The sequence below is a fragment of the Anser brachyrhynchus genome, assembly GCF_964034855.1.
Source record: "Anser brachyrhynchus genome assembly, chromosome: 3".
Classification (NCBI taxonomy): Eukaryota; Metazoa; Chordata; class Aves; order Anseriformes; family Anatidae; genus Anser; species Anser brachyrhynchus.
In genome coordinates, this window is record NC_137696.1 from 79,151,122 (window position 1) to 79,171,008 (window position 19,887).

The 19,887-nt window shown below is 40.3% G+C and overlaps 1 protein-coding gene across 9 annotated transcripts in view; it reads right to left on the minus strand.

The window, feature by feature from the left end:
* LIN28B (lin-28 homolog B) overlaps nucleotides 1-19,887 on the minus strand; it is a 95,785-nt gene that overhangs the window by 29,043 nt on the left and 46,855 nt on the right. For all 9 annotated transcript variants that reach the window (XM_080585417.1, XM_080585419.1, XM_080585423.1 and 6 more), the window contains one exon: nucleotides 13,003-13,187. In XM_080585417.1, coding sequence (XP_080441543.1) covers nucleotides 13,003-13,187 — 185 coding nt within the window. The remainder of the gene's footprint in view (nucleotides 1-13,002; nucleotides 13,188-19,887) is intronic.

Below are 19,887 nucleotides of genomic sequence, written 5' to 3' on the forward strand. Positions count from 1 at the left end.
TGACTTAGAAAAACTGAAGTGCTTAGCATATTTTAATAGAAGATGTAGGCACATATTCCTAGCACTGACTATGCAAGCAGCTAACCATGATTCCCCCCAAAATATATCAAAATACAAAAACTTGGAAAATTTAACCTGATCAACAAGAAATTAAAGATTTTTCATATACTTCTAGAAAAAAGTGATTTGCGATAACTAAGGAAAAAGAATGTAAATAAAATTAACCCTTTCAAAAGGTAAATAGTATTTTTCTCTACATATGAACTACGTACAATTTCTAGTCCTTTTGACAACCACTGATGATTCCCTCCCGTTGACAGAAGAAACAAAACTGCCTAATTTTAGGGAACAATTAATCTCACTATGCAGACACACTGACATACACACTATTCTCTTTGTTTTGTGTTATTAGTTTAGCACAACAAAAAGGCAGAGGCACTAATTTTCAACATCAAAAAATCTGAAGTTGAATTTAAAACTTGAAATATTTCAACTCTCTATATTGGTCAGAAGATATCAATTTATCATTGAGGAAATCAAAGCGTTCTGGTTAAACTTTGATGCAAAGGCTGTTGCAACATTAATTGCAGACAATGAAATAAGAGCAGTCTGTGGTTTGCTATTGTTTTCAGAGCCGCCTGAAGTAAATTAAATGCTTAGCATTTAAGCTGTCCAACAGCTAAAAGAGTAAAACTCCAAGTAACTTCTGGGCTAAAAAAAGCCATTCAGCACAAGACCACTGCAATTTAAATCAATTTTTTTACTTTCAACTATTCATTGTAAAAGATATAGTGCCAGGAGACTCAATACCAGTAAGATTATAAATGAATGGAGATCAAAGAAGAGAAATTGTTTAGCTCGCTCCCATATTTCACAGTGACCCTTCACAACTCTTTCCTCCTTAACCATTCCACGGGTCTGTTACTGAGCAAACCCAGCTCCATCTACTTCATCAATACTGCCAGCCTCGGCTGGCTCTTTCTCTAGCTCTTCCACAGACACCTTTGTTCTTTCGTGCATATGTGCAATTTCTTCAGGGAAACCACTCCCTTCATCCTTTTCCTACAGTGCCACAGTATGGTTTCAAAGAAAAGCCAGCCCAAATCCCCAAACCTAGCTGCTAGACAGAACAGCATTTATGCTAATTTCTACCTGTTACGTACAGATTCAGCATTAAAAGAGCAAGAAATAATTTATATTGTAGAAACTATGATCTATATGATGATGTGCTAGGTCTCCTACATGGTCTCTTCTCATTTACTGCATGAAATGGAAGACGGTCATTGACTACTTCTTTAGCCTACTTAATTCAGTGCCTGGACTCATACCTAAATCCACCTAAATAACACAATACAGAAGTATTGACTTTATTCAGTCCAATTGCATGACATTCAACAAGGCTAAGCGCTGGGTCCCGTACTTGGGTCATAACCCCGTGAATCAATATAGGCTTGGGGAAAAGGGGAAAGTCTGCTGAAAAGCTGCCTGGCAGAAAGGGACCTGGGGGTGCTGGTCGGCAGCCAGCTGAACGTGAGCCAGCTGTCTGCCCTGCTGGCCAAGAAGGCCAACAGCATCCTGTCTGTGTCAGAAACGGTGTGGCCAGCAGGGCTAGGGAAGGGATCATCCCCTTGTACACGGTACTGGTGAGACTGCACATTGAATATTGTGTTCAGTTTTGGGCCCCTCACTACAAGAAGGATATTGAGTTGCTTGAGCATCTGCAGAGAAAAGCAACAAAGCTGCTTAAGGGACTAGAAAACGAGTTATGAGCAGCAACTGAGGAAATTGGGGCTGTTTAGTCTGGAGAAGAGGAGGCTGAGGGGAGACCTTATTGCTCTGTACAACTACCTGAAATGAGGCTGCAGCAAGGAGGATGTTGGTCTCTTTCCTCAGGTGACAAGTTATAAGACATGAAGAAACTGTCTCAAGTTGTGCCAGGCAAGGTTTAGACTGGATATTAGGTTTAATTTCCTCATGAAGAGGGCGGTCAGGCATTGGAAGGGGCTGCCCAGGGAAGTGGTGGAGTCCCCCATCCCTTGAGGGATTTCAAAGACGTGCAGACATGATACTAAGGGACATGGTTTAGTTATGTGACTCCGAAGGTCAGGTTGATGGTTGGACTTTACGATTTTGAATGTCTTTTCCAACCTAGATGATTCTATTATTATATTTTCATGTATTGCAAATATTAATCACTTTGCAACGTATGTGTGAAATTGTGTGGTTTAATTGGTCTCAAAGAGACACAAAGGATTCTGGAGCACAAGAAAAAAGCCAAAACCATTTTCCAGTGGAGCCTTATTCTAGGTGCCCAATTTGAAATATTAGAGCCTGTAGAACACTATTTTACAGCACCCACTATATACAGAGCAATGCTGAAATCAAGCAACTTTTACAGCTGGGAGTATTTGATGGTGCTGCAAAATAAAATCCAGATGCATCACATTTGTTACCCAGTAAATGAGGAACACTCAATAAGCAGACTACTGCAAGAAGTCCCATTTCAGGTCAACACTCACAGATATGCTGAAACCTCCTCAGTCGTCACAGAGCTACAAAGCAGGTGCTTAGTTCCCACCTCAGCTTCAGCTCCTTACACATTAGCTGTTGACTTACAGCAATCTTTCAAAAAGGGAGGAAACTTTGATTCAATTCAGACCTGTTTGCACTCCCTGAAGATTTCCCTATCAGCTTTTAGATGACAATTTGGAAGCTCGGAAAACCTGTATTTCTCATACTGACAATATTTTCAGTGGTCTGGCCCCTCGCCCAAGAGTCCCAGATTGTCCTTTCCTCCTGGAGCTCCTCTCTTCCTTCTCATTACTGATCTCCCCCAAGTCTAACTTTGATTTCATGCCCCTGTTCCTTCCTAATCTCCTCACTGTTCATTGTCCTTGCAACATCATCTTGTCTCAGTCACACTGTTTGAGGGATCAGACATCACAGGAGAGTCTCTTTTTGAACTCCACTTTCTTCTCTGAAGAGCTTCCCATAACTAGAAGAAACAAGTGCAAATTCCTGCTTAGTCCTGCTGCTTCTGGATGGGTGATGCCACATAACTTGTGCAGGGGTCGTTTAACCTGGTACTTTTTTTTTTTTTTTTTGCCAAAATAGGCTTACCTTTCCTGGTGTAAATATGCCCTGAAAAACATGTGTTGTTTTTTTTTTTTCATGACATATGCCTTATTACCTGTTTGAGAAGCACTCCAGCACACTGTAGGCGCACTCATAAAGGTGGGGGGCACAGAGGGAATAACAGCAATGTGACTGCACCACCGCTACGGAGATGACTACCTCTGTGACACATTCATCTTACATAATGAGCTGCTGAGCTTCTTGACAAAATAAGATACTGAAGTAAATGCACATTTTTACATGATTCATATTTAAGTAGGTTTGATCTTTAAGTGTCAAGGACAGAAACATGAAGCCACAGCTAATAAAAGAAACAGCTGTAGCAATTTGGAATTATATTACTGCACAGACTTTATTAATTTGAAATTAAAGGGCTCCAGGACTTGTATTCCTTCTGAAGAGCTTCAGATTCATCGACAGAGGTAAATCAAAGACAACATTTTGGGAATACCTCATTTAGCAAGTAGGGTATAATTTAGTTTTGTCCAACTTTCAAGTTCCTGACTAAACAAGCTAAGATACATGGCATTTTTTCTCCCATCGTCTGGAACCACCATTATAATCTTCCTTTTGTTATATACCGTGTGCTTTGAGTACGTTTACCAGGTGATGCTGGAGTGCAACCCATCCAGAAGAGCAAGGAAATGCAACTGTTTTCCTAAAATAAAAGGGTTTTGGGACTTCAGTATTTACACTGAACATTTTTTCTAGTGAAATATAGCAGATTGCATGAATCTTTTTAAAAGACAGTTTGTCCTGCTGCAAGCAGTTCTGTTCTCAGCTCATTGACAGCTATAGAGGATCACATGAGCAAAAATCAGTACAGTCTGTAGGTCAGGGTCAACATCAACTTAAAGAGAAATTTCCACAACTAGGAAAATCTTTTCAAATAATACCCTCTTCCCCACTCCTTTGAAAGCACAAGCTCAAGTATTTACTGAACTGGCCCCTGAAAATGTATACACTTCTTTTCTTTGTTCTGTTCTGCTTGAAAGTTGTACATTACTGTAGTAGTAAGAAACCAAACAGGGAGAAATTTGAATTAAGAAAGAAAATGACAGTTCATTAGGAAACTGAAATGACTTTTTGTAAACTATTTGCTAAAAAATAATATATACTCCACTGAAGTTATGCCTAATCTCTGTTAAATTATGCAAAATTCTCAAATGTACAACTCTTCCATTCTGTCTTGCTTTCAAATTCCTTGAGATATGTGTGGAGAATCACTACTATAGGACTAGAAAAGCAGTTGTTATCTGTTTTGTAAAATCTTCATTCCTTTCTTCTTGAATTAACAGTATTAAGCCATGTGCTCCATGCAAAATGAGCTCTCATGAGATGACAGGGAAGTATGTAAGAGTATGTTTTCCAGTAGAGAGATCTTAAGTGTCTTCTTATTGAAAGAAACATTAATTCTTTGATTTTTTTAAATGAAGTTGTTTGAAACACATACAAAATCTAAAACCAAAACATTTTTCAATCTTCTGTTTCCGTAAGGGTGTTCAACCCATTAGTTACATGAGTTAGCTTCTCCCCTCTGCCTCAAAATTCCCTCAAAACAAAGAAACCCATCACCAGTAATGCATGTATTTGTCCCACTAACATAAGAACAAGCAAGTGCTACCTGAAGAGTTACGCTCTAAAAAGGTGAGCAGAGTATCAAATATCATCATAAGCTCCTTCAATTGCAACAGGATCTTAGCAGCTGACCATAACAACAGAAAAATTAAATTGGGATGGGTGAAAAGGTTACCCACTTTCTTCTCCTACATGTTGCAGCTTCGTCATTCATGAAGCAGATTCAGGCCTACAGCAGTTTGCACCCTGGCACATTAAAACAGTTTAACTTTCCATAATACTCTTTGTAGCAATTTGCTTGTCCTGACTTGCAAGTTAAGACTCCAGTGCGAACATCAGGTGTACCAGTACACCACAGCAAACGCCTGGATATATGCTGGTATTCTACCGTAAATGAGAGACAGCTCATCCTTTGATGAAAGTGGGTAAAACACTCACAAAAACACAAGGCCCGAGAAGACATCCAATTACAGAAAATATTCTGCATTCTGAAAACAGTGTACGTACTTAACAAACCCATCTGCTGTGCAGGGACAGCTTACTCTACGTGAGGCTGTGTAAAAATGACACCATCCTACTCACTGCATCTGTTCCTTGTACATTTTTGGAATTGTATCTACTTACTTTAGCATCAAATTTGGATTTCTTATTACAAACACTATGGAAAATTTGGGGCCTGTTTTTTCTTAACTGTACACTCATACAAACAGATACCACGGACAACTTTATTCAGGCTCTATTCTGTTCTTACTGCAAGCTTCTAATGAAGAAAATTAGGTTTAGATATCGGTAGGTGAAAATTGGTCAAACCTGCCACCAGGTTGCCAGCTCTTACTTCAGCACAGAAATTTGCATTCACTTGAAGCACATGAATAGCCCCATCAGAAGGCACATAGGATGGAAAGGAAGCATGTATTTTGGTATGTTTCGATTTCTGTGTCTAACTACAAAGGCCAGTTCCTGCCTTCGCCTGAGAGATCAGGCTGAAGCGCAGCACAGTCATGGAAGTTCAAGAGCAGCCCAGGATCTGAAACTTGCTTTCAAGTTGCCTTGTGGTGAATTTGGTAGTTAAAAATGTGTGACATGAGAAAACAGCCCTCTGAATGAATGAGGAAATGCCTATATTGCCAACCAGCACACTGCAGCAGCGTGCCTGAGTACCCCAAAATAATTCTAGCTGATCTTGGTTTAAGTGCCATTGCAGCTGATAAAGGACCAAATTAATTTTTGTAGCCTCTATCTAACCGTGGGCACTGGGCTTTGCAAATTAGATAAGGTTCTCTAAATCTGGAATTTGGAATGGAATTTCCTAAGTGTCTTCTGAAAAACAACACGGTTTATTCTTATAATGCATATATAATTATGCACAACTGTAACCCTTCCTACACCTAGCCCAACATTTGAATATTGATCTTTTGGCTCAGCATCCTGGCTTGCAACAGCTTGAGCTACGGAAGTAGACAGGAAGAGAAAGCCATCATCTTTTGAGGAAGCAGCTCCTGATGCTGCGTGATAGATCTGGGGGTAGAAGCGAGGCGAGCGAAGGCTTTCTTGCTTCTGAGAGTTGAGGGTTTCCGGCTTGTGCTCTTGCTCTGGGGTACTTATTCTACCACAGCTCCTACATCTGGCACTTCCAGAAGACTGACATTTATGTACACCCTAGGCCAGAGATGAAATCATGCCCAACAACGTATGGTCCATAGGTGCTGGGTGCTATATGCACTGGTCAGTGGCAGTTGTTTTGTCTTTCCTCCCTTAAGCCACCATCTTCCTTTCGTCTTTTGAGGAAGAAAATACCCAGTTTTGGAGATCTGCTTCTGTTCTCATCATGTTGGACACACTGAGTCCTGGAGGCATGCCTGTGTATTTGGTATGCTGCAAGTCTGCGGCTGCTGAGCTCACTTAAACACAGATGGATGCTTTAGAGATTTTAACGAGGGCTTTCTAATGAATATATGCAGTAACACTTCTCAGAGGCTTGTAACTTAGACTTGGATGGCTCTGCACAAAGACGAGGAAAGATTATCCCCTTGCCCTAGAGATCCATCTCCAAGCCAGCTTTCAAGACTCTGCTCCAGAACACCAACTGGCAGCTGTTTTATAGTTTCCTTTTTTTTTTTTTTAACTCCATTAATGAAGCCCTCTGGTTTTAGTCCACTCCTGTAAAAACCTGGACTGCTGCTAAACCTTCCAAAAAGGTGGCCAGCCTGAATAAAGGAGCAAATATGGAAAACTTTGTCCCTAATGATTATAGTCCAATAAAATCATAACTGTCTAAAAGTACCAGTAGTGCAAAACTCTCAGGCTTTATTATTATTATTTAGATCTAGCAGTATCTTGCTGCTCCTGTTATGAGCAGTTCATATGAGTTTGGTGGCTTGTTATAGCATAGTTAGCAAGTATCAAAAAGAAGGTAATTTAAGAAAGCACATCTCAGACTGGTCTTTATTCCCCTTTATTGTCTGACAACGTGTGAATTCTTAACTGTATAAAATTCTAACAATTTTACTTAAGGATCCAAGAGGAAGTTGCGTCCAGCTCTCCTCAGGTACTTAAAGTACCATCAAATCATCTTTTGCAGATTAGGTGTCGACAGTGAAGAAATGCCTAAACCACTAAATGCCAGAGATGGAACACCCTGCTCCCCTATTTCTTGCAGTCTCTCCTTAAGTACTTGCTCCTGTTGGAAAGAACACACTAGGTCACAGGGACCCCATTTCACATGGCGGTTTTTATATAAGAGAACAAAAACCATGATGGTCTTTATAGTCCCCTAAAGTTAAGAGGGGTCTCAGACAACACGGGAAAGAGAAACTAAATGTGCAACAGAATCTCTGGGAAGTTGGGAAAAAGCAAACGGCCAAGAAAATACCCTACACTTGAAAAATGGCAGAAGGAAGAATGTAAACTGGAAAGAAATTCTTACTATCTAAAATTAGGTGAAAGACAGGGAGGAGGAGATGCTCACATTTAAACTCCAAAATGCCATGCTCGTGTAAGGTCCTTTTGCAAGGCTGCATTTTAAAGAAACGTGCATGAAAGCAATGTTACTTCTGCATGACTTCCCTGCCAGTTTCCTCTTTAGAAAAGGGCAGAACTGTAAACACCGTCTACCTAGGAGAGAAGCAGGAAAGTTCAACCTTTTGACAGTTGGGTGCTGACACCATTTTGTCGGAGGGAACAGCGCTCCGAGCTTTTCACCCCCTCTACGCACAGCTGCTCTCTGTCTCACTTCCTTTGCCCCGTTTCACCTCGGTGCCCCTTGATGCTACGGCAGGGCCTGAAGCAGGTCCCTGTGGGACAGATGTCTGCTGGGGCTCACAGGGGGGCATGGACAAGAGCAGGAGTGGAAGTGCCCCTTTCTGAAGGGCTCTCCCCATCCTCCTTGGCCCCACTATCTTCTAAGTGAGGGTTTTATGAGCTTCTCTCGTTTCCTGCTAGGTCGGGGCTCTCCTTCACAGCCTGTACCACCCTGATTATTCAAGTATCCGCCACAAAAATCTGCTCAGCTCAAGCCATCAAAGGATTTTCTATGAAAATTAAATTATACACTCGAGTACGATTTATCCAGCGGGGATGGAATTTGATATAATCTGGAGTTTGAAGTGACTTTGTATCACGTAACTTTTGTTCTTCTACTAGTTCTCCTCGTCCTGCTAACTTCAGTCGACATGTTCCCAAAGGCACACCACGGTGCCACTGCCCCTAACAGCTGTTGGTGCAGACCATAAACTTTTAAAGATGTGAGAAAGACTTATGATCTTTTTATAATCTAACTTTGGATCATCTGCAGAATGTCTTCAGATATTAAATCCATTTTCTGACTCAGACACAAGCTAATTTTAAGTGACAGTTCACCAGGGAAGCGTTTTATTATTTGATTATAGCCCCCTGCCTCAAGTGGCTGTATTTCAGCTGGAGGTTTAGAAGTATGTTTTTCTCTGTTTGAAAATATGCTTTCTGTCATGTCTAAGAGTTACTGGCAAATACCACTTATTACAATTTAATGCAAAACCACTTCTTTTCTTGTTGCCTCTCTCTAGTAGATGTCTACATTGGAAAAAGTTTTGAAGCGTTACATCTGTGCTGCAGTGCTCATTACTATATAGCCAACTGAGCTAGAATATGTGACTACCTCACTAGCCATATTCCTAGAACAAAATTCAGCATTACAGTCTTTTCAGGGGCAATGTTTCAGTAAGCTCCCTCATTTCCAACAGCTCTCAACTCCCGTCCTCACACTTTACTTGCAGGGCCACGCTGTAAAACAAGTCAGTGAAATATCTCACATCAAAAACAAAATCTCACAACACACAACTTACTGCAAGTTTATATCCAAACCACTTACTGGTACAGTTCACCTGTGCCAGAAAGCATCCCTGCCACAAGTGTGATGTTAGTAGAGGGTAGCATAGGACTGAAACTTCAATAACTGAAATTGGGAGATAGAGCTACACCCTTAATTACTGCTTTCTTGTCCCTTCTTTCTTGATTTTCTTGTTTCCATTTTGTTGTACATACTTCAAAACCAAACAAGAAGAAAGTGTGTCATCCTCCCCCCTCTCCAAAATGTTCCACTTGAACCAAGTACCAATTCAAGCAGATGCAACACTACAGACACTCTGCTGAAGAAGTATCCAGATCTGAGTTTCAATGAGAAATATTTACAGATACTGGGTAATATCTCAAGGTCCCAAAGATAACCCTAGCTTCTAGTCCTGTAAGCATCCTTTCTTTGTTAATATGGTGCCAAAGATGTACAGAAAAAAAAATAATATTTAAATGTGGACCACAATAAAGAGTATTTTCCCAGCTATTTGTAAAAAAAGGTTTGTTTTGGGTCACATACAAACATTGAAGTGTTTGGGAAAAAAATGAAAGAAAACCATACTTTTTTTCCCCCCGTTCCAAACCTTATATTGAGATGGCTGGCTAGGTTCTGATTTCATTTACTCTACTCTAAATCAAGATTTCATGGACTTGTCTACGAGTTACGGAGCAGCTGATTAAGGCGTGAATTCAGAGTGCTTTATCTTTTTCACATCAGCTCCCGGCGCTCATTCTTGGAGAGCAGCACAAAATACTTTTGAGTGAGCTCACTGTCAAAGCCGAGCAAAACACACAGTGTTCAGTATGTGTTAAGGGTTCCTAGGAAGGGAGGGAGCTGCAGCCTGTGCTAACACACTGCTATACATCCATCCCCCAGCTGCCTTAGGTAGACAAGCCCCAAGAGCTGCCACCTCGCATTTATGCTGCAATACGTGAGCTCTGAACCCGGCACTTGCCAGACTAGAACCCCAACTGGGTTTTGTTCAGATGCTTCCTCTCCAGCCCCGATTACTCTTGGTATTGTGAAAAAACTATACGGAAGACACATGGATACTAAAAAAGCTTATAGTAAAGTCTGGGAATGTGAGGCCAGCAGGCTGCTTATGGCCACAGTTTCATTTCATGCAGGCCGCAGAGAATTTCCCCTCCCCATCCCAGTACGTGTCAGCGTGCAGGCTGAGAAATATGCCTCAGCGGCCTGCATAGCTGTCAGCAATTACAGACCTTTCCCCCACCTTGTTATAAACTTCATGTGGACAACAGCAATGTTGAGGGGGAACTATTATAGCTAGGTCCCCACAGCAACAACATGCTGTAAATCACAGAGAGACCAAGTCTATTGGGGAAAATACCACAAAATCTACCAACCAGCAATATTTGGTAACCTCAGTGTCATGGCTTTATTTTCCCTCCCTTCACACACTGCTGCTTTTCCCTTTCTTTTTCCCTCCTTTGCTTTCTCTAACCACTTCTGCCGTTCTTTACCCAGGGAAGTGGTTGAGTCGCCATCCCTGGAGGTCTTTAAGAGACGTTTAGATGTTGAACTTAGTGATACAGTTTAGTGGAGGACTTGTTAGTGTTAGGTCAGAGGTTGGACTGGGTGATCTTGGAGGTCTCTTCCAACCTAGACGATTCTGTGATTGATTCTGTTCTTCCCTTCTGCCCTAAATCCTGCCCACACCATTAACAACCATGGGAGCCATTTAACAGGAGCCACTTCAAACCATGCTGCCAGGCTAGGCCTGCACGCTGTTACAGTGATCACGTGGAAAAGAGATAAAGACCAGAACACGGAATTAACTTTTTATAAACGGAGGTGGTTTTCATAGCAGAATAGAAATCTGAAAGAAATTTTCCACTACACATGTTGGAGATGCACTTTGTTATTGGCTAGGCATTCAATCAAAATTATTTTCCTTGAGACACTGTTCCTCATCGGCTGATAACATCAGTGCTACTTTAGGGAGTTTTAATTTTAGGCTTCTTTGGTGTCTTCCCAACTTAAGCATAACAATTTTTGAGGCAGAAGTGTGTTTTTCCCCATGTTTTCATATTCAAATTAATTCAGTGTAATTTTGAAATTTTTCCTTCTTTAAGGGCAGGTGAACATGAAAGGGCATACTGTCTCACAGATTACCCCTCAACGCTGTTTTCTGGGATAAATCTGTCCAATTTTGTCTATGCTTTAGCTATGAAAAGATGTCATCAAAAGCAGAATTCATCTCACCTAACATAAGGGACTTGTAAGGGAAATATCTACAGCATTGGAGCTAGGATCCTTTTGTAATCCATGAAGAGAAACAACCACAAGCCAAGACTCATCCCATATATTTTAGATGCTTACCTAGGATGAGTTACATTCTGAAAGTATTGCTTCCTCTGCAATTTATTCAAATCCCTCTCTTCTTAAATATATATTATTTTTCCTGGTCTATTTACAACCTATTTAAATTTCGAAGTTTTTGAAGCAGGGATTGTCTTCCTTCATATATACATATGCAACAAATAGAACAACAGTATCACGACTGTATGACCGTGGCCTTTAGTTACTGCCACAGTACAAAACATCAACAACAATAATGATATGAATATTGGAAGCCTATCCTCAAAAACAACAACAACAAAAAAGGAAGAAGAAGAAGAAAAAGGTTTCACAGCCACAGCATGCAACACAATGCTGAGAGGTCAGATATGGTGACCAATCAAATAGAAAGCTTTGTCCTGCTTACAAAGTCTCCCCTTGTTATGGTTATGGACTCTGATCTGTTACACAGCAATAAATTTTGTTCATGGTATTTAGCTTTTACAAAGAAGGTGAAAGAAGGACAACTATCATGTTGTTTCCAGCCCTTAATTTAAAAAAAAAAAATCATGGGGAAAGAGAAAAGCAGGGGGAAAGAGAAACAGGTCTTTTAACAGATGTTAAAAGGAGTTCATCTGTATCAAGCAAAGGCTTCTGATCCTGTTTCTAGAGATTGGGCTGGGCTTCCAATCCAGGTGACCCTCTCCTTCCCAAGCTATTCTTTTTTTCTGAATGTGCAATGGAAGAGAGCTACCTCTAAGTCATGCTGTAAATCCAGCGCTGCAGGGGAAACTCGGCTGTTGGGATGTTCTGAATGGGCTCCATATTCACAAGCTATGTATGTATTCCCCCTGATATCGGTCATGACAGCTACTGGGATGGGAAATGCCATGAGGAAAAGAGATTCAGGTAAAGGTGGGATCCACTGAAACACAAGAGCTTTTGGGCAGGAAGGCTGTCATTGGGGAACCAGGTAGAGGTAACTTCATAGTGAAGAGGAATATGGAACTTCTTCAAGCCATTAGGGGCAGAAAGTAAAGTAAAACAATGCAAGTCAGATTGCTGTGCTTGTGTAAATAAGGGCATCTCTGGTCATTAAACTGTAATTGGTAAAATATTATTACAACGCTTGTTCAGACTACCAGCCATTATGACTTTCAGAAACTCCTGATATTCTTTTATTTTTTTGAGTAAAAACAGAATTCGTCAAATAACACACACACCTCATTACTGCTACTTTCAAACCCTAACTGCAGTACCTATACTTTTTTCTGCACAGAACTACCGATGCACAATTTAAAACCCCACCGCACACAATAGTCTCCTTAGCATGCACAATTCTCAACTAAACATGACATTACTTCACCCGTATTCAGACTGACCTGTCTTCTCAGGCTAATAGCAGTGTTTTCAAAACAGTATTACATTCCTTTGCAGACTCCCTCTAATTCAATAAAACCTTCTCAAGGAAAACCAATCAAGTGGGTGATTTATGTAGCTGTATAGGTACAGCTTAATAACCTTAATCAAATCACTAGGCTACATATAAAAGCCAAATTTACACAGAAGGGCTTCCTTTCACAAATGAATAAATGCTGAAAACATAACTTCAAGAAAAAACTTGCAAACAAAAAAAAAAAGCAAAGTAAGGTAATTACCTATCTCCCTTTGGTTTTCTTTTTTGTACTGTCTTCCCTTTGGGTCGTCTTTCACTTCCTAAACAGGGGCTCCCACCAGGGCCTGTTACCCGTATTGATTCAAGGCCTTTGGAAGATTTCTTAAAAGTAAATTCCACTGGTTCTCCTTCTTTTAGGCTTCTAAATCCTTCCATGTAAAGCTTGCTCTGTAAATAGGAAAAATACTCTTGGTTACCATTGCCTTCAAAACAATATTTACATTCATAATCAACAGGACAAATTTTCTCCTGTCTACTATCCTGGAATACATACAGGTTGAATAACAGTTTCCTCTGCATGAGCTAGCGGATAATACTACAAATTATAGTCCCAGATACGCTGAAAACACTATTCAACACTAAACAAGTAACAAGAATCTTTTTTCAGTACAAACAAAACTGAAATAGTATTTTCCTTTTCTGTGTTGAATGCTGTTGATCTAAGAAGGCAGAGAAAATGCTGCATCCTTAAAATCCTAAGACAGCTGTAAGTGAATAGGCTCTTTTAATGAAAAGGAAAGGGAGCAACTGTTCACTTCAGAGCTAATTCATTTTATGATCAAAATTATCATCATTCGTATTCTTTATATCTGGGATACAGCTCTGCCCATCTGAAAACAAATGAAATATACAATGAACACCAAAGGCAGGAGGAAGGCACCCTGAATAATGCCAACTGGAATGGGCAATTCAAATATCCCTAGTGAGCAGCTAAATTTCTGTTCGCTACCCAAAAATCTCATGTAGTTAGCATGATTCAGGTATAGATTTGTATTTTCATTCACAGAAAAGGAAATTATCATCACCAGAACAAGTGAAATAAATACTAATACATCTTCTGATACTATACTGTAGCAGCAAAATCTTGGATGAGCTGTAATCAACAGAAGCTCACCACTGACTTTAATGTAAAGAAAAAATTCCCTTCAGTTCCTATAAATTATGTACAGTAGTAAATCTATATCCCAGGACCCATGTGATGAATTAAATAAAATGATCATCAAGATAAGTTAGACAATTTCTTTTATGGGAAAAAAAAGATACAACAGTAGACACTGGATGCACTACACATTTATTTTAGCAGTTACACATTACGTGAGTGAGATCAGAATTTGCACATTACATGAGTGAGATCAGAAGTTACACATTACATGAGTGAGATCAACTGGATTTACAGAGAATATTACCAAATCCCTTTCCATTTCCAAATACTTTCTTCTTTTTTTTTTTTTTTTTGGCCCAAGAATTATGAAACACGTCATCTTCTTTTGCTCTTGAACTCTTAATAGCAAAGAAAATTTATCTTGATTCATTCTTACTCAGCTCTCCAGCACTCATACGGCTGAACTGTGGAGTCAAGGAGGGAGCCTTCACTGCAGGTACTGTCCCACTCAATCACGTGTCAAAACGAACCAAGTGATACTCGACTGTGTAAGTCACATCTACTCCCCCCAAGTCCAACTAGGGAATGTGTTGAAGTCAGACTGCAATCCCTGACATGGACACCCTGTATACATGTTATGGGCATGGAAGTCTGCAGCACCATGACACGGTCGCTGAGGCAGTCTGAGCTCAAGCTGCCTTACAAATCTCATCCCAGATGTTCGGGGCTGTTGGCCCTGGTGTCTGCATGGCAGTCTCTCAGAGACAAAAGGGGCTGAGAACAGAAGTTACACAGGCTATCTCAAGAGGTCCCTTCCAACCTAGACTCTTCTGTGATTCAGAAGTCTTAACCTGCAGCTGAATTACAGCCAGTAAGGCTGGAAAACAGGATTCCTCTTCCTCGTCCTGCAGCAGAGTTACCTTGGGGAACTTGTGTCAACTTCTCTCCATCCCAAGAGATGTCCCTCTTGGGACATCTCTACAAAGTCCATTGCCCACAGCACTAGTAGACTAAATTAAATATTTCTAATTAAATATTACAAAATAATTGGGAATATTTATTTTAATGAAACCATGTCAAAGCACACACACATCTTCGCTTCAAAAAACCCATGTATCAGACCAGCTCACAGTCTACCCAGCAGCAACCGTTCATAACAAGAAATTAAGAAGGTTCGCTTGACAGAGGGACACAGTTGCTTATAATTTTTCCAGCAGTCAAATGTAAGCAACAACACAGTTCAACCGGTTAGAGCAAGGCTATTTTTTCCTTACCCAGTTACTTCAAACAGATAAACACAAGCCTGTGTTTTTCACTAATACTGAATATGGCATGGATGTTTGTCTTCTTCTTTAATTACAACTTAATGAAGATATAGTTAAGTCTACAGCAAGACTTTTTCCTTTCCAAGTCTCACAGTTTACAAAACAAACACCAAGAGGTTGACATCTGATATGCACATTACGTTATGTCTTCTATTTTACTTCAAAAGAAAGAAGAACTTACCCAAACGCAACCTAAAACAAGGTATGTGTTAGTGTTCTTAAATGTTTTTTTTTTTCACATTTCACTTTTAGCAACGAAACTTTCATTTCCAAACAAAGCACTGTACTTTCAAGAGGGTTTTATGAAAAGTATGTTTAAAAGCCAAAATTATGGAACAATCATCGTGCTTTCATAAGTCACGTATTATGCAAGTGTACATTTTTTTGAATATTTGTTTTTTCAAGCACTTTTTTCAACAGAAAAGGTTAAAAAAACAATCCAAATGACTTGCACAGTACCCTCCTTTAATACACCTCAACAGCTTATCAATGCTAATAGATGGATTTGGTGTTCTTTGACTTATTGTGTAAACACATACTATGTTGTCAGTCTGCTCATGGAGAGATACTCTGTGGGTGTAATAACAATTCAAAATCATCATGAAAAAAATGCTGTTTGAAAACCAGAAGAAAAAAAAAATCTAAACCCCTTAAGTTAAGAGTTCCTTTCAACTTTTCTGAAGAGTTGGACAAAAAAATGTCTGTAAAGTTGATAATTTAATGTTGGGAGACCTAACTTGGTATTTTCCTCACATTATTTAAACAAATAAAACACACACAATTAAAAGCAGCCAGAGTTTCAAGTCAGTGAACCATTTCTAGAGCCCTGAATGGGGTGTTTGGGCACACTGCCAATGAACAAAGGGAAAAACTTAAAAGCACCATGCTTTTCCCCCTTTCTCTCTTTCAACTGTCACAGACTTTGCTGTTATTTTTACCAGAAGTCAATACAGTGGTTTCAGACAGTTTTTTTTTTTTTCTTAACTTAACAGTGCCAGTTCTCTATATTTTTTTAAAGCCATCCAATTATTTCTTGATATTTTAGCCTGTAATGTGAAGTCTCACACATCACTGTCACAAGCAACAGCTTGGCCCAAAAAGCTGGCAATTTCTTAAGAGTATTAACAACAACAAAAAAAAATACGAAAAACCCATGATGACAACTTCTTGAAAAGCATTTCTTAGTATGAAGCAAACCCCGAAATATCATAAACTGTATTATCAAGACCATCCCAAAGAAAAATACCATTTCCTCAGTAGTTTCAGGGAGTGCTTGCAACACTCACCCGGCTCTACAAAAGAAAGGAAGTTTGGAATTAAGGCTCATTACAGGGGTCTGATCTCCTCTGATACACGCACATTACTTTTATTAACCTGTCTGGAGGGATGGGAGGACATGTTCCCAGTAAGCACCTCCTCAACGCTTCTTTGTCACTTCTAGCTGGGGCTGCAAAGAACTGCTCTTGTAGGCATGAAATTCTTGGGGGGGGTGGGGGGGGTGGCAGCGGTGGTGTTATTCAGTGGCAGTTCGGCTTAGATCATTTATTTTCTCTATCTCTCATTTCTGCCCCTTTTTATCTAGTGATTGATTGATTGCTCGGTACAATGACCAGATGCCACCAGTACGCTGAGTTTCACAAAGTAAGAAAACGGCTTTCCCTCCAAAATTATCTACAATTAAATCCAGACATGAAGAAAAGCATATCCTGAAGCCCAGCCAGGCTAAAGACTTTAAGAAATTCTCTCCAAAACAATCTTGCCCAGTGTCATCAACCTCTGGAGTGCTTCTGAATCTTCTGTCACACAGAGTAAGATGAGACAGGTGAAACATTTTACACTGGATCTACACCAGTGCTCTCACCCACATTTGCTCAAGAACAGAGTTGCTGTACAACGTAAATCTGAGGGGAAGTGCTGTGAAACAACGTAAATTGCATGATACAAGGGCTGCTGCTAGAGTACATCGAAAAGTTCATTTTAGGAGGTTTTTGAAGTTAAGATATTTTTGCAGAGGGCATGCTAAAACAAACAAAAAGTCCATTACACAAAATGGCAGGCTCTCAAAGAGCAACGTGTAGCTCTGCATTTACACAGAAACCAAAGGCCACGCGCCCATGCAACAACCTAACCTCTCGCCACTGCTCCCTCCCATCCCTTGCTCCTGCTGACCTCAAAGGCTTTTTCCTGCTCCTAGAGGCTTATCTTGCACCAAATCTGGCACTTCTCAGTCCTCCCCATAAGCCAATTTAACCCACTAATCTGACAGGAAACAAACTCAGTTTAAAAAAAAAAAAAAAAGAGGGGAGGGGGAGGGTAAGAGGAAGAGGAAATGGGGATAGATTTCTGTTTTTCCAGTGAGCTAAATCTGTTCACAGAATGGTTCAATGAGCTCCAGGGCACACACAGTGGAAACTGCAGCTATTGAGATTAGAATGTGCTTCTTAGTATTTTGTGAAGAAAAAAAAAAAAAAGTGGTAGTGGTACTAGTTACAGTAATTCATAGTTTGATTACAAAGAATATTTCTAAGTTTACTCTAAAAATAGAGCTACGAAGAACTCCTTGCATTTCTCAAAGATTTGCCTTCCAGGTGTTAGTCACTGAAAAGCCACGTATACTACATGCATACAACATTTACTACATAGGGTAACCTATTTCAAGCAACTTTACGGTACGGAAAGAACTGGTACTTAGGCAGGTACTGCAGTGCAGCTGGTACACTGCAGTTCCACATCCCTATTTACTTGGAATTTGTTTCTGTCTTGAATTTCCACCTCAACTGCAGTCATTTTCATAACCTCATGCCCATTCATCATCCTGTCACTGTGCCCGTACTGTTACTCTTCTTACTGTGAAGTATGCAAAGGTATTTATTTAGCTTTGGAACAAAAGGCTCGCTAACTCAAAACCACCCTCCCTGTACAAGAGATGAACTACTTCCTCCCTTTTCTTACACTTTACTAAATAAACTTTTACTAACTGCTTTAACTTAACAACTTTATAACTTCTAAATCACTTAACACATTCAGTTCTTGTTCCTCCATGACCTCTGAGAAGTGAGCATTTTTTGATTATCTACTCTTCCTTCCTTTCACAGTACCTTTTCACTACAAGGTTCTCTGCTAGAAAGAGCTATGTGATTTCCCACAATTCTCCTCCTTTTTCTTTACTTGAGATTCAAGTTGAACCTTTTGTCCATTTAAGCCTCCAGTACTTCAGCTCACCTAAGCCAACTCAGCAGCTCTACTAATTTAACAAAAATTAGACCTTAAAATGTTAAGTTGTTGACTTTCTATCTTCAATTTTAAACCAAATTAACCCAGTCTGTGTTTTATCTTGATTTTTTTTAAATCGGTTTTACTATAATTTCATCAATTCTTTGCAAGTCCAAAATGACATGCCTTCTATTCTGAATTACTGTTTGGGGAAGAAAACCATTACCTATCATGTCCAGAAACAGAACATAATTCTAATACCACTTGTGCTTAAATATTCATCTGGCCTAATACATAGCCTAACTATAATGTTACTATTCCAATTAGTATTTCTCTCTCATAATGTTATTACTACACTATCTGTATACAAATCCTAAACCAGAAGTCTACTACAGGTCTGCTATAATTACTTCCCAAAGTGATTTGCACCAAACATTTTCTATTGTATCCACGATTGTTTATTTCTTTCCACAGTGCCACTTCATGACAATTTGCTAATTTTCTGCGTAATTTTCAGTATTTGTGTTCAGGCCATGAATGCTATTTGACCGTGTTTCCGCTGCCGCTATATCTGGTTACACATTCAGCACCAGCTGTTCTAGTTTTGTATACTAATGAAAAGAATCTGGATAATAAACATCTCATTTGCTTCTCCCTGACCTCGCCCAGCTTTCTAGCTGTAATAAGTATAATTTTCTGGTACGGCATAGCACCTACACAACTAGTTTTCTACCAGTTTTTGCCTTTCCTCTGGTCAGAACATTTGTGCTAGGATGCGTGCAGCTCTCTTTTACCCCGTTTTCCTTCTGTGCTCTAACACCAGGCATGACAACTAAGCCAGCCTCCTCTCCCATTTCTTAGTGTACGTATATCCCCACCAGTCACGCTAGGCACAAGATACAGTTTTAGGACACAGTTCAGCTGGTTCAAAGGGACGGCTCCTCCTCCCCAACCTCAGTCGCCTACTGACCCGGGAAGAAAACCGTTTACCTGTTCTTGGTAGCGTAAGGCTTTCTGCTGCATTTCATGTGAATCAGATCTCTGCAGAGTCAGAAAACCACCAGTACACTTCAAAAGAAACTGCATGAGCGTGCAGCCACGGCAGGTTAAGGAGGGACTGCCCCACGCAGCAGACTTTCGGTGGCATCTTGCCACCTTGTCACTTACGTTGCCTCCATGATACCCTGAAACCACGCCACAAATACTAGAAGGCTTATGATACCCTCAGTAGCCAGGGCATAGAGAAGAGCCCATTTTCTTGCCACTCTCCCAGAGGTTGAACGCATCCCAGCACCCTCGCTGCTGCCTGGCCGTGCCACCTTTGGGAGCCCCACGTGCCCCCCAGCCTGGTTGCTGCTCCCTTCACCGCCTTGCTGCTGAGCTGCTCCTCACTGACGTGAGCCACCCCATTTTCTGTTACTGACACCCTTGTCTGCTGCAGGGCAGC